The sequence below is a fragment of the Littorina saxatilis genome, linkage group LG3 (genome assembly GCF_037325665.1).
Source record: "Littorina saxatilis isolate snail1 linkage group LG3, US_GU_Lsax_2.0, whole genome shotgun sequence".
NCBI classification, from domain to species: Eukaryota; Metazoa; Mollusca; class Gastropoda; order Littorinimorpha; family Littorinidae; genus Littorina; species Littorina saxatilis.
In genome coordinates, this window is record NC_090247.1 from 39,493,704 (window position 1) to 39,508,288 (window position 14,585).

General features: G+C 39.4%; 1 protein-coding gene across 6 annotated transcripts in view; it reads left to right on the forward strand.

Moving 5' to 3' along the window:
- LOC138962351 (cilia and flagella-associated protein 47-like) overlaps positions 1–14,585 on the forward strand; it is a gene marked incomplete at its 3' end in the record, with an annotated part of 125,380 nt that overhangs the window by 78,321 nt on the left and 32,474 nt on the right. For 3 of the 6 annotated variants that reach the window (XM_070334131.1, XM_070334135.1, XM_070334132.1), the window contains 11 exon segments: positions 892–912; positions 1,424–1,444; positions 2,421–2,438; positions 3,991–4,273; positions 5,341–5,595; positions 6,267–6,299; positions 7,599–7,732; positions 8,916–9,038; positions 11,800–11,935; positions 12,374–12,579; positions 14,138–14,281. In XM_070334131.1, the coding sequence (XP_070190232.1) occupies positions 892–912; positions 1,424–1,444; positions 2,421–2,438; positions 3,991–4,273; positions 5,341–5,595; positions 6,267–6,299; positions 7,599–7,732; positions 8,916–9,038; positions 11,800–11,935; positions 12,374–12,579; positions 14,138–14,281 (1,374 nt within the window). 6 annotated transcript variants of the gene reach the window in all.

The window sequence follows — 14,585 nt, forward strand, 5'->3', positions numbered from 1 at the left end:
ACACTGACCTTCTTCCCCGGGGTCATTGATGTCTGAGAGGAAACTCTTCCTGCCCCAGTTTACAGACACTGACCTTCTTCCCCGGGGTCATTGATGTCTGAGAGGAAACTCTTCCTGCCCCAGTTTACAGACACTGACCTTCTTCCCCGGGGTCATTGATGTCTGAGAGGAAACTCTTCCTGCCCCAGTTTACAGACACTGACCTTCTTCCCCGGGGTCATTGATGTCTGAGAGAAAACTCTTCCTCCCCCAGTTTACAGACACTGACCTTCTTCCCCGGGGTCATTGATGTCTGAGAGGAAACTCTTCCTGCCCCAGTTTACAGACACTGACCTTCTTACCCATGTCAATGACCAAGTTTTATCTGTGAGAGTCTCTTGATGTCTGAGAGGAAACTCTGCCTGCCCCAGTTTACAGACACTGACCTTCTTACCCCAGGTCAGTGACCGTATGAGGTGGTCTCCAATGATGTCTGAGAGAAAACTCGACCATGGTGATACATGTAGTAGCAGAAACATGCACTATCATAAGAGAGGGAGTGTTAGGTTTCTTTGTATAGGGATGTGGGTACATGTGTACTCTTCTTTAGCCATACATAAGGCAATACCAGTCAATAGGGCGCAGGTGTTCAAGTTGAGGAAAAAAGTTGCGCCTGATAGTCCGAAAGTACGGTAATTTTTTTTCCAGTGTCTGTTTATTGTAATGATGTATTCTTTATATAATGTAGATTTACTTTGATGATGTCTTTGGTAATTACTATAACTGAGACTTTGTATGCTTCTTTGCTTTATGTTTCCTAAAAATTCTTTTAGCCTTCTATTAGTTTTTTTTGTAGTCAGATTCTATGTACCATTCCCTCCATTAATTTGCTTTGATGAATTTTGTTTCCAGAAGAGAACTGGTGGTGGTCAGGTATTGGAGCGTTTTGTTGCATTTTGGTTTGTTTGCTGATTTTGTTGAACGGTTGACAAATTTGAACCCGCATTTTGAAGTTCGAGGCAGTTTTTGCTGTCATCTTGCATGTGTGACAGGGAGACTACTGTTGCCCTTCACAACAGGCTCTGCAGAGTTGTTGGCCTTTGAGTGCGAGTTATTTATAGCTCGCCAGCTAGACAACTGTGGATTCCGTTGTAGAGTTCTGTTTGTGATGGGGTATGGCGGCTGCTGTCATCCTGTATGTTCTTGGTTTCCTCAGAGTAACCATAAGAGTTTTCATTGGGCTAAGAAATAAGCTCTAAAATACTCAATTCTGTTTGATTGGACTTCGCCCCCAAAGTTGATTGTTGTGTTTTGGCACTCGGTTACACATGTACTGTGAGAAAGTTTGTCAATTTTGGTGTAATATAACCATACAATTTTTGGCAATATGAAATTCTATTTACCAATCCCTCCATTAATTTGCTTTGATGATATTTGTTTCCAGAAGAAAATGGGTAGTAGTCAGGTACTGGAGCGTTTTGTTGCCTTTTGGTTTGTTTGCTGTTTTTTCTTAACAGTTAACAAATTTGAACCCGCATTTTGAAGTTTGAGGCAGTCTTTGCTATCGTCTTGCATGGACTGTAAGAAAGTTTGTCAATTTTGGTGTAATAACCATAATGTTTTTGGCTATTTGAAATTCTATTTACCATTCCCTCCATTAATTTGCTTTGATGAATTATGTTTCCAGCAGAGATCGAATTGGTAGTCAGACCTGGGAACCCATACGATTTCGCTGTATTTTGTACACATGATTGTCCAGAATACGATCAGTTCGGTCATTAGAAAAAATATATGACAAGCAAAATTCCTCGACTACTTTTCTTTACAAGTGCATCCCGAAGCCGATCCAGTATTTTAACACATGATTACAGTTCTTGTTTAAGTATTAACATTGAAGGATTCCATTTGTTTTCAATGTATTGATAAACTTAATTAACGGTGCAACGGATGCGTGTGAAGCATATTTCAAGCATGGATGTTCAAATACTGTGTGGACTACGCTCATTTTTCTGAAAATACACCAAGTTTGTTTGAGAATACCCCAAGTGCAAAACAGGGGTTCCCAGGTCTGGGTAGTAGTTGGGTACTGAAGAGTTTTGTTGCCTTTTGGTTGGTTTGCTGATTTTTTTGAACGGTTAATAAGTTTGAACCAGCATTTTGAAGTTCAAGGTAGTCTTTGCTGTCATCTTGCAGGGATTGTGAGAAAGTTTGTCAAATTTGGTGTAATAACCATAAAGTTTTTGGCAATATGAAATAATTGTCTGTTTTTCACCGCCTGTCAACAAAATACAACATTTATACCTGCTTCGATCATAATCAATATTCATGTGTTTGTGTCTCTGTAAAAGTGTTTTAGCCTAGCCTTCTATTAGTTTATTGTAGATATGTTCTATTTACCTTATATTCTCTCCGTTAATTGGCTTTGCTGACATTTTTTCCAGAAGGGTAGTGATCAGAAGGTACTTGAGAGTTTTGTTGCTTTTTGTTTGGTTTGTTTGCTTGGTAATTTTGTTGAACAATTAACAAATCTGAAACCGCATTTGCACAACAAAATTGTTAAGGAATGCATGGTCAGAACATTTATATGCATGAATTAGGTTTCAGGATAGTCTTGAAAAGTTGATAGAGGCAAATTAAGAAACTTATCCAAAAAAATACCAACTCTGACGTACTAAAAGGAAAGAAAGCTTCACAAAACAGATTTTTTGTTTAATCCCTTTTGTTTGTAATAAAGTTGACTTTTATACAACCACATTTGATAGTTTAAGCCTTTTTTTATGCATTAATACCCTTCTTAATATTATAGTTAACAAAACAATTGTCAACGAAATATGTGTCCTCATGCGAACATTTGATAAAAGTGATTCCCCCAGATCATTACCTTTAAATGCAATATCTTTATATAGATCTTATGCTACACTGGACATTTTGTCTGGACACCAATCTTTCATTTCATGTTTTTCTTGGGTGCAGTGACTTTTTCTACTGATAATGGTTTTTAAATTTTATTTCTCCACTGATTTGAGATTGCAGAATTTCTGAATTTCCCCAACCTGCTGTACTCTTTCTTCTTTTGTTTTTGGCAAGGGGGGGGGGGGGGGGGGGGTTCCTAAAGGATTACTTTTTTTTTCATTAACAGATTTTGTTTAGTGAGACTAATGAATTAATTCCGTATTGTCACTTACTGAGTGTTCTCCTGTGCACTTTCTTTTTTTCCGCTCCAAAAGTTGCCAATAAGATCAAGTCTTCATTGAAGGAACTATTTTTTGCATTCATGGGCTGAAACTCCCAAATACACTTGTGTTTTTTTGGCACGGGTGGATTTTTACTTGTATGACCATTTTTACCCCGTCATTTTAGGCAGCCATACGCCGCTTTTGGAGGAGCTCTCTCTTTCATTTTGCTTTACAGTATTACATTGTGTTTGTTATGGCCTTGATACTACTTTCTTGTTGCTGTTTTTTTTTGCGCGCTTGCTTGTTTGTTTCTTTGTTACTGCTGTTAATGATGATGGAGTGATTAATATTGTGAAAGTTATTATTTTCCACAGTAAATAAGATTTAATAGCAGTAATTTGAATTGTGATTGACAGACCTTTTCTTTTGTTAAACAGGTAAATTAATCTCAACTGTTCTGAATCATGCTTGCATGCAATTGCGCTGGTGCGTGCAAGAGAGGGAGGGAGGGAGAGAAGTGTGTTCATAGATATCTGGTATTATATATAAAAAAAAAATCTTTTTGGGGGATCCCTTATTTGACACTAAAATTGACTTTTGAATTCTTTGATTAAAGAGAAAACTGTATAATGAACATTTTATTTTTTTGTTCATCCTTTTGTAGATGATGTCTAGTTTGGTCAGTTTTACATTTGAAAACAACAAAGAAAGAAGATTAAGAAAAACCTGTCTAAAAATCCCTTTTAATTTCTCTGAAACCTTCAGCCATATTTCACCAACTGTACAGCAACTTTGCGTAGAATCGGTGATTGAATTTTGGTTGCTTTAATTCCAGTGCACATACAAGGTGGAATCTCCATGCTACGAGCTGGAACGCATCATCCTCAATGTGGAGAATCCATTTGAAGAACCCGGTCGATTCCGGATCATTCTGGTGGAATCCAGCGGTGATCTTCTTGATCCCACCAAGCCTACAGCCCTTATCAAACCCAGAGAGATCAAGCCCAAAAAGATCCGGTCCAAAACGGACCACGGGCAGTCCAGTGCAGACTCTCCCCAATCGCCCACCAAAGGGAAAGGGACCAACGCCAAGGACGTGTGGTCTCTGAAGAAGGATGGTAAGGTTGTTTGTGAATGTTGGAACTCAAACTCGAACTCGAAAACTTCATTATGGAAGGATAATAGCATGAAGGTCCATATGGTCCTTTCTTCTAACTATAATAGTCCCTACTACATTGCACACCAGTCTTTTACATGAGAAAAGGCCGTTCCTGCATTAACAAATACACTGTACCAGTAATCAACAATATGGGTGTTTTCTGTGCAAAGTTAGATATTTTTATGAATTAATGTCTAAAAAGCCAAAAGTGTTAATCTGCAAAATTTATTCCTAAAAACATTCCAGCTCTAGGAAGCAGTCATGATGTTGGTTATTGGTATTTGTCCAAGTTGAGAGATGGTGTATCCTCTGTAAAAGCCCTGACAGATTTGATATAGTGAACTAATTTTGGGGAAGGACTATGTGGTTAAGCCTGTGTAGATGGCTCAAGTGTTTAGAATACCCATTGGCAATGACAGCATGAGTGGCACGAGGCAGGTAATATGGCACAGATGACAACAAACCGCGACCTGTATTTAAAAAAAAATTATTTGAAGGCCTTGAAAGGGCCGAACCATTTCGTTCATTTTAAGTAAACTTTAAGAAGAAATAATTAACAAGAAGGAAATTTTGACTTAAAAAATGCACATTAAATTAGGTATACTTTTGTCAAACTTTTTCTGTTCTCATCCACATATTGAAATATGCGTAGATCGCAAGATATTTAAAATAAACATTGTTTCAGGCATCCTGCAAACGGACAATAGAAATTGCAAAGAAAACAATATGCAGAACGCCTTCATTTTCTCCCACCACTTTTGTGGCCTGGCATTGTAATTTGTCCGTGAATTTAAATTGTTAAATGGTTCATGAATTACTGCAATTAGTCAGTTTTATTTGTTTTCATTTGGCACTTGGACCACACAAAAAATGGTTTTAAATATACCAGGTTTGAACTTTGAGTTGCAGAAGTACTTCATGTTTTTCGTTCATTTCTTCAACAGCTTGGCATTTTGCGTAGCAACTAGTATACTGCATGCAGCATGTCAATATTTGACTAAAACCTGTCACCTTTCCTACTCGCAGATGACACGCCCAAGCTTAGCGCATTCTTCAGTCCCATGGGCACCGTGTACCTGAAAGCCAAATCTAAGGCCGAAGTGGAGGTGGACTTTTTGCCTTTCTCCGTCGGAGAGCGACAGTGCTCCGTCATCTTCCTCAACGAGACCATCGGAGAGTTCCTGTACTCCATCGAGGCCAAAGCCGCGCTCCCCCTGCCTTCCCCCCTGCCCTACGCTCCCTCTTCCAACAGCGTTCGCATTAGCAGTGCCGCACTTCCCGGTAAGACATGTTTTGTCGTGGACTGCATGATGAAGACGGACCTTCCTAATTATTGCTGTGTTCGCAGGGAACAAGACATTTACCATGCGCCAAGTCTTTCTCTCCTTGTTGATCTCCTTTACACTTGGAGACCAGCTCTAGATATGAAGCTCGAGCTTGATCAGTCTTTTGCAGAGCCTCATCGGGACCATGCAGCTTGTCTTGGAGGGTCTTGGCCAAGTACGTCCTACTCCTCAAGGGCTGGAGGTTCAACCACATGCCAAGTCATTATTAGTAACAATATCACCAACACTTTTGATAAACATGCAGCTGGTAGCTCAGGAGGTTGAGCACTGGACTTGTGATCCTTAGAACGTGGGTTTGAAACCAGGCTGGGATAAACTTGGGTCAACTTTCTGTTCAGACTCGGAGACGATTAATCCATGTTCCGCCCTGTGTCACCGCTGTGGGCATATAAAAGACCTTTCTCATTCTGTCTAAAGTACTGTTGGTTCATTACAACCAAACACACACTCCTGGGTAGCGTGAATCTTGTTGCTGCTAGCTCTCCACGGGGAGGAAGTGACCTGAATTTCCCAGCAATGGGAAAGAGAAACTATGAAAATGAACAATTTAATTTTGTTTTGGTGTTTCTGTTTCTTTTGCTGTGCATTTACTGGTCATGCAAAAAGTGAGCCACTTCAAGACTGAAAGCCATCATAAATGTGAGCAAATCCAAAAACCGACACATTTTTTGTGTGGAGAATTCTTCCTTTTCAAGTTTGGTTTAATATTTGTTGCTGTTCAAGTTTCCTTTTCATGTTTTCTTTTGCAGAATTTTTCCTTTTCAAATTTCGTGTTCAAGTTTGCTTTCAGGATGTTTACATTTTCAAGATGCATTTTCTGAAGAAAAAGAGAAAGTCCATTGAACCTACAAAAAATTACCTAGTCATTTTCCTAAAAATTATTGAAATACAGACTCTGGCGACCACCTTTCAATAACAACCACCTACCCTAATGACCATCCCATTGGTTAAAACATTTTTGTAAATAAATTGATCTTTCCATAGAGACCACCTGTCTATAACAATCACTTTTAATCAGTCCCTTGGGTGGTCATTATTGGCAGGTTTGACTGCATCTTTGAGAATGTGTTTGGTGAATGTAATTAGCTGGTTGCTATAATAACCTTTTCAATGAGATTTTTAGCACCTGAGGAGGAGAAGAGTGGCATCTGTATGAAAGACATATCTATTACACAAAGTGATCTTGGTTTGATCTTAAAGTTCTTCTACAGATTTTGGGTTCATATGATCAAGAAAAAGAGTTATACTCAGGACACAAGGTAACTGTTAGGGAGTGTTACATAAGTACAGTACTTATACTAGCTGTCTTCCACCAGCAGAAAGACTGGCAAATACTGGCTCGAACAAGAAAACGTTCTCATCAATATTCATTGCAGATTCCATCTGCTACTCATGACCAGGGATTGTTTTAACTGGATATTTTCGATATATAATCAGTAAAAATCTAAAAGCACCAGAAAAATAAAATCTACAGATAGATCATTTTGTTTGACTGTTTTTCCCTGTGTAACTGTATACATGTATACATGTATAATAACTTGATTTGACCTGTTGGCCTAGCAGAGTGAAAGGTTTTTTTGAGAGAGAGGATTGATATTTTAAGACTTCCCCATTTTCAAGACATTGATTTTTTTTAATTTTCTGTTCATACCATCTGTAAATTTACCACCATCATGGGTGGGATTCTTCCGATATATGTCAGAAATCCGGATTCAATTATGGCCTTTTTTTCTCTCTTTTGTTTTGTTTTTGTTGTTGTTGGTTCGGTTGAGGTTCAGGATTCATGACATTTTTCAGTCCCACCATTTTAAGACTCCCTCCTTTTTAAGACCTGAATTTCTCAGAATTTTGGAGGTCTTAAAATGGGGTTTCAACTGTACTGGTTTAGAAAATGGGTAACACAACAACATTTTTTTTTATCCTCTTTTCAACACACAGGCGCTGGTGAGTACGGAGGGGACGACAATGTGGTGTTCTGGAAGTGCGAGGCCAACCAGGCGCTGAAGGAAAATCTGCTCATCCCGGTCACCAACATGGCCAAGGAGAGAGCCCTCATCCTGGCTGCGCAGCAGGTAGGGGGTTCAAATCCTAAACTTTGGTGAATGCATAAAAGCATAGCAGTTTTTTGACTGGGAGGAGGTATGATATTGATTTGAAAAAATAATGTTATGTTTCAGACTACACTTTACAAGATGGTATTGTTACCTCATTGCAGTTTGAAATATCGGTGAGGGTTTGGGATTGGCGAAGAGGTTATTCGGGGATGATAGCTAACTGAAATAAATGAAGGTGTTTTGGGTTGCTAACATATTTGTGCTTTGAGTTTGTTGTTTAGGTGTTCTGGGGAGAAAATTACCGGAGATAAGAAGTTACCCAATGGCACGAGGACTCATATACAGTAGTTTAATTCATTATTAAATAGAATGCTTGTTTTTTTTCCTTTGTTATCCGTGTGTTCAATTGCTTGTTTTAAGATGTTTTAATTTTACTCTAAAGATTGAATGTTTTCCTGACATTTTGTTTTTAGCAGCAACAAAAAACATTAAAACCGGTAATTAAAATGTCTAATTGTTGTATTGTGGCATGATGCTAGCTGACTGATGTTTACAATTTAATTTTATTCATGTTCTAGTAAGAAAACACTTTTTGTTAAAATTTGCATTGTCAGTTATTAGATAGTCGCATGATGATTTGTTCGTAGGCTTTACATGTTGTCGAGCCCTGTTCAGTGTTGTTGAATGATTTACATTTGCCTGTCACACTTCACCCTTCACCCACTTGAATTCAACTCACACATCCCAACTTCCACTTGTATTATATCCAACTTCTTTTGTGTTATAAAGTGTCTATCTGTTTCGGATTGTGACGGCAATGTCATTTGTTCAATTCTTTAAACTGAACAAATCAAAAACTACCCTGGATACGTAAAATGACCCAAGCGAGAAAGCAGTCCAAAGTTCCATGAGGGTATTAACCTCACAGGACTATATAACATCTCATAGCTGCCAACCCTCCGGGATTTTCTTGGAATCTCCTGAATTTTACAACTTCTCCCTGCTCATATTCAAGACTAAATGGTCCCCCTGGACCCGGGAGTGGCTCCTGGAATTTGACCTCAGAAGGTTGGCAGCTATGAAATCTTATCCTTATCCTTATCTGACACACAGAGACTAGCAGAATCCTAGTCTAGGCACTAGACTAGTACCCTTGTTTGCATGCCTGCCCTTTCCATTACCCCCAGTCTTGTGTGTGTAGCACATGTCGGATGTAGAACTTGAGCGACGCCACCTGACTGGCACTTTGATGAGCTGCAGCGTGACCGCCAAGGCTACCAAGATGCTGGCCACCGACCCGGACTCCGTCATCAAGCAGGCAAAGGTAGAGAGATAGGTGGTAGAGTCAGCAGTCCCAATGCAAGAAGAATATGAGGGGAACTCATTATATTTTGCAACCTAGGCAAATTAAGGACGTCACTAATTCGCTTTTTTCATAATGTCATAGACCAATTTTGGAAGATTTAATTGTGACACACATTTCTACTTGATTTTCTGCAACCGTTTTCATTCCATACGACAACATTTCCGGTAAGGTGATGGGTCTCTGAGCTATTGGTGACTTGCAGAATTGAAACAAACTCAGTGTTGGAGTTTGGCCAAGGATTGTTGGAAAGAGAGGCAGTCTGCACAATTAGGACACTTTTTTCCTGCTCTGTTATTTGGTTTAAAGTATTTGTGTAGAGAGTAAAATAATGGGAATACAAATTAGCACAGAGAGTGAATTCCTGACAGAAATTTGTGTAGAGACTCCAGGACCCTGATAGGACCCATGTCAGTATCTGTGGGTTTGGATGTTGTAGATGTGCAGTTCAGTGTGGTTAGGTATGATACTACATGCATGTGTTTTACTCTGTGGAAGTAACATGTTTGTTACCGCCCTGATATGGCCCTTCGTGGTCGGCTGGGCGTTAAGCAAACAAACAAACATGGTTGTTGTGGTTCAATGATACAATATTCACCGATTGCTTTCAACATGGAGGGCGGTGCCTAAATTGTCTCACCTGTGATTTGTAAATGGAATCCCTCAGGCCTACGGCCTTCGGGATTCCATTTACAAATCACAGGTGAGACAATTTAGGCACAGCCCGACATGTTGAAAGCAGTAGGTCGATATTGTAAGTGTAAATCTATCCATTCAAAGGATCTGACGACGATCTCTTTCCTGCTTTCATGCGATGGTAAACAGACAGAATTGGTTCTGTTCTGTTCACACACTACTTTCAGTCCACCTACCTGCAAGGGTCAAGTCCCAAGAAATATGTCTCTGTATTCCTATCGTATCACTCTCCTCCTGTTTTGTTTTCTTTCACATACATTTTCCCTTCTTTTTTGACGGGTTTCTGGACAGCAAACTCAAAACAAATTCTTTTCATCACAAAAGGGATCATTGGAATTGACTGACGTAGTCCGAAAGAATTCATGCATCAACTTACGTCACGTATCCGACGTCATCACTTCGCATACCTTATGGTCTCGGTATTTCGTTGGTACTTCATATTTCCTATTTGTAAAATGACCCTCAAAGCTAACCGAGACTAGTTGAGGCTGTATCCATGCTGGCGACACGTGAAACACATGACTTGTATTGATACGCTTGCCAGGAAGTGTACATTGAGGCAGATCCATTTGGAGGTGAGACACGCTGATTGCCTGACCGCTGAGTGATTGCATTGACCAATCAAAATGTCGAATTAACAAAGAAGGATTTACAATTAGGCATGATTGCATGTTTTCATTGTGTGACATGTTGGTTATTAAGAGAGTTTGGGAATGTTGCATGGTGTTGGCTTTGTTGTTTAATGCTTTTTTCATTGAACATGTACAGTATTTAATCTTTAAAAACAAATCTGTATGTGTTAATTTGGTTGTTAGATTTAAGAATTTAACTGACCATTGCTGCCATGGAATCAGCAAATCCAGTTAATTATGAGCCACTTGAAAATGAATTCGTTCTTCTGATAATATTTGTAATTTATGTCAGTATTAATTTTTCCGTCTGCCCCAAAATTACAGTGTTGAAAAACGTTGCTAAGTTATTTGATCAGTAAAAGCATATGATATTATGCTAACTTTTGTTAGTAAACATTGGAAATTATCTGGGGATGAGAGGACTGAGCATGGGGTTGAGTTGGTTTCAGTATCATGCAACCAGGTGTTTGCTGTTTTAGATTTATATCACCAGAATTAAATAGCTGTTAATATTCACCGATTGCTTTCAACATGGAGGGCGGTGCCCAAATTGTCTCACCTGTGATTTGTAAATGGAATCCCGAAGGCCGTAGGCCTGAGGGATTCCATTTACAAATCACAGGTGAGACAATTTAGGCACAGCCCGACATGTTGAAAGCAGTAGGTCGATATTGTAATTGTAAATCTATCCATTCAAAGGATCTGACGACGATCTCTTTCCTGCTTTCATGCGATGGTAAACAGACAGAATTGGTTCTGTTCTGTTCACACACTACTTTCAGTCCACCTACCTGCAAGGGTCAAGTCCCAAGAAATATGTCTCTGTATTCCTATCGTATCACTCTCCTCCTGTTTTGTTTTCTTTCACATACATTTTCCCTTCTTTTTTGACGGGTTTCTGGACAGCAAACTCAAAGCAAATTATTTTCATCACAAAAGCGATCTTTGGAATTGACTGACGTAGTCCGAAAGAATTCATGCATCAACTTACGTCACGTATCCGACGTCATCACTTCGCATACCTTATGGTCTCGGTATTTCGTTGGTACTTCATATTTCCTGTTTGTAAAATGACCCTCAAAGCTAACCGAGACTAGTTGAGGCTGTATCCATGCTGGCGACACGTGAAACACATGACTTGTATTGATACGCTTGCCAGGAAGTGTACATTGAGGCAAATCCATTTGGAGGTGAGACACGCTGATTGCCTGACCGCTGAGTGATTGCATTGACCAATCAAAATGTCGAATTAACAAAGAAGGATTTACAATGTGGGGGTGAATCTGTACTTGATCTTACTGGAAACTTTTAGACATTATAGTAACTTGTTTTATTTCAGAGACCGAGCAGCTTCTTAGTTTTAGCATGTAATGTAACTTATTTCTGTATAACAGGGCAAAGGTCCTGGTGGCGCGATATACATTTTGGAATATGACTCAGAAAGCTACAAAATGCAGGAGTTGGTTACCATGCCATCGCCCAAAGAGGGGCGTCTCCATGGTACACCAAGCAACACCAAAATCCCTGAAGGTCTGTTGACTGTGAATAGGTCTTATAGTTTTCTTTGTGCTTCAGTGTTTAAAGAGATTTGATTTTTGTGTGATTCATGTTGTTGATTGGCCCTGAAATGTTAACAAGGGGGACCCCTGGCTCACCCTGTCACACTTTTAAGACCTATATATAGTTAGTCTTAAAACATGTTTTTGTCAGTAAAAGTCTGAAGTAAAGCTGGTGTCAAAAATTAACTTTGTTGTGTAATTAAATCCCTTAAACATGAAAATATTAAGGTTTATGGAATGAATCACATTTTAGAATCAAAGTTATCACTTTTCACCATGATTTTGCATTCAACTAACTACCACGGTTCGCTGTTGTCCAAGTTTGACACCTTGCAACAGCTGCCTTGGATTTGAGACACAATTCTTGAACATTTGATTATTTTTGTTTACTTGCCTTTATTGCTCATAGGTGTGAACCTGGATGATGGTATGGTTGAGATCCCTGTGGAGTTCAAGGCCAAGAACCCCGGCCACTACCCCTGTCAGATCATCCTGCGCTCCATGGATGACATCCGCGTCTACCGCATCGAGTGCACCGTCAACCCAGAGGGCAGCACCGCAGAGCTTCAGTTCTCTGCCCCTGTCCACCAATCCATCATGCAGGAGATTCCTATTGTAAGTGGAGCTTCAATAGGCGATGTTTGTAAACTCTGATGTGTATAGTTTGGAAGAAATGGGGTCATATCAAGGGGACATTACAGACACATCGGAGTCAGTTATTCGCTGTGATCGTGGTTTTGACTGGTCGACAACATGTTATTGTTTGTCACCCTAAAGCAGGATGCCACTCTTCCACAATGCTTGACAATCCTGACCAAGTTATTTTCGAAAAACGTCTATTGATTTGAAGGTACAGACAAACTTTTCTGTAGCATTACCAACTGATTGGCTAACGTTTTAGAGAGGGAGTGGCGAAGTGACTTACGTATATAGAAAAGAAAATGGTCTGAGATCCTTTAGGTTGGTCGTAATAGGCAGGTGGTCATTATGAAGAGGTGGTCGACAGGGCAGGTTTAACTGTAATCCATATGAAGAAGAAAGATGATGTCATAAAAAAAGATATAATATTGATAAGAATAACAAAAAAACAAAAATAATGAAAAATAAAATTATAGACGATATTTTTTTGGAATTAAGGTTGGCTAAAGCTGAATATTTCTAGCTTGTGCAGTTGCATTGTGTCTGTCTTACTCATTATTTGTTTGGTTAATTAGATTATGCTCTGCGATGAAGGCTGTTAGAATGCTTTGGGATTTCTTGACTGTGATTCATTTGTTCAGTGAAAAGTTAAATGGTAAGGGCATATAATGAAACCCTAGTAGATAATGAATCTAATTAATCGGCGAAGGAAAGTGGACAACAAAATTGTAAAAAAGACAACTGTCCATATGTGTTCACACCTTTTCACTACCTGCATAGCAGAATAAAAAGAAAATTACATATTTTGAAAGCTGCAGAAATGTTCCCGGGAATGAATCCAGTCCTCACATTTTGACAGGTGTTAGGTCTATAGCAGAGAGGGGACACATTACCTTTTTAGATCTGACACTTCACAGGTTTAGATCTACTTTTTATTGGGGTCCTGATTTGGCCGATATTAGTCGAGCAGCATGTAAGAAATGTTAAGTCCTTTGTACTGGAAACTTGCATTCTCCCAGTAAGGTCATATATTGTACTACGTTGCAAGCCCCTGGAGCAATTTGATCTGACACTTCACAGGTTTAGACCTACTTTTTATTGGGGTCCTGATTTGGCCGATATTAGTCTAGCAGCATGTAAGAAATGTTAAGTCCTTTGTACTGGAAACTTGCATTCTCCCAGTAAGGTCATATATTGTACTACGTTGCAAGCCCCTGGAGCAGTTGAAAACGACGTTAAACACCAAATAAAGAAAGATTTGGCAAATATGGTCCGCTGGACCAAAAAAGCAACAACTAACTAACTAACTACCTAACTAACTTACCTACTTTTTATTTCTTTGTCTCACTACCTAGAGATATTTCCACAGGAATGAAAGCAGTCATCAGATTTGACAGGTTTCCTGTCTATATAACAGAGCAGCGACAAATTACCTTTTTTTTATTTTTTAGATCTGACACTTCACAGGGTTAGACCTACTCTCTGTTGCTTTGTCCCACTACCTGTAGTTCTAAACTTTTTCTGTCATTTTTAGGTGAATGTGACCAACCATGATTGGATGATGAATGCCAAGATCGAGGGCGATGGGTTCCAAGGTCCTGAGAGCTTACTGGCCAAAGCCTACCAGAAGACCACGTACCCGCTCACCTTCCAGCCGGTGCTTGAGAGGCTGATCAAGGTAAGAATGATAGCCAGCAAGTGTGTTTACAGTGGAACCTCCCTAAAAGACCTTCACAAATCTGAAAAAAATCAGGTCTAAAAATAAAGGGGATCTTATAATGGAGGTAATTTTACAGAGGCTTAGTGAACAGAAAATCTAAAAAAGCAAAGTCTTAAAAGGGAGGGAGTCTGAAATTGGGGGGGTCTTACACCTGACACTTTTCTACCTTCTTGTCTTCCAGCCTATTTCTTACACACACACACACACACACACACACACACACACACACACACACACACACACATGCATGCATGCATGCATG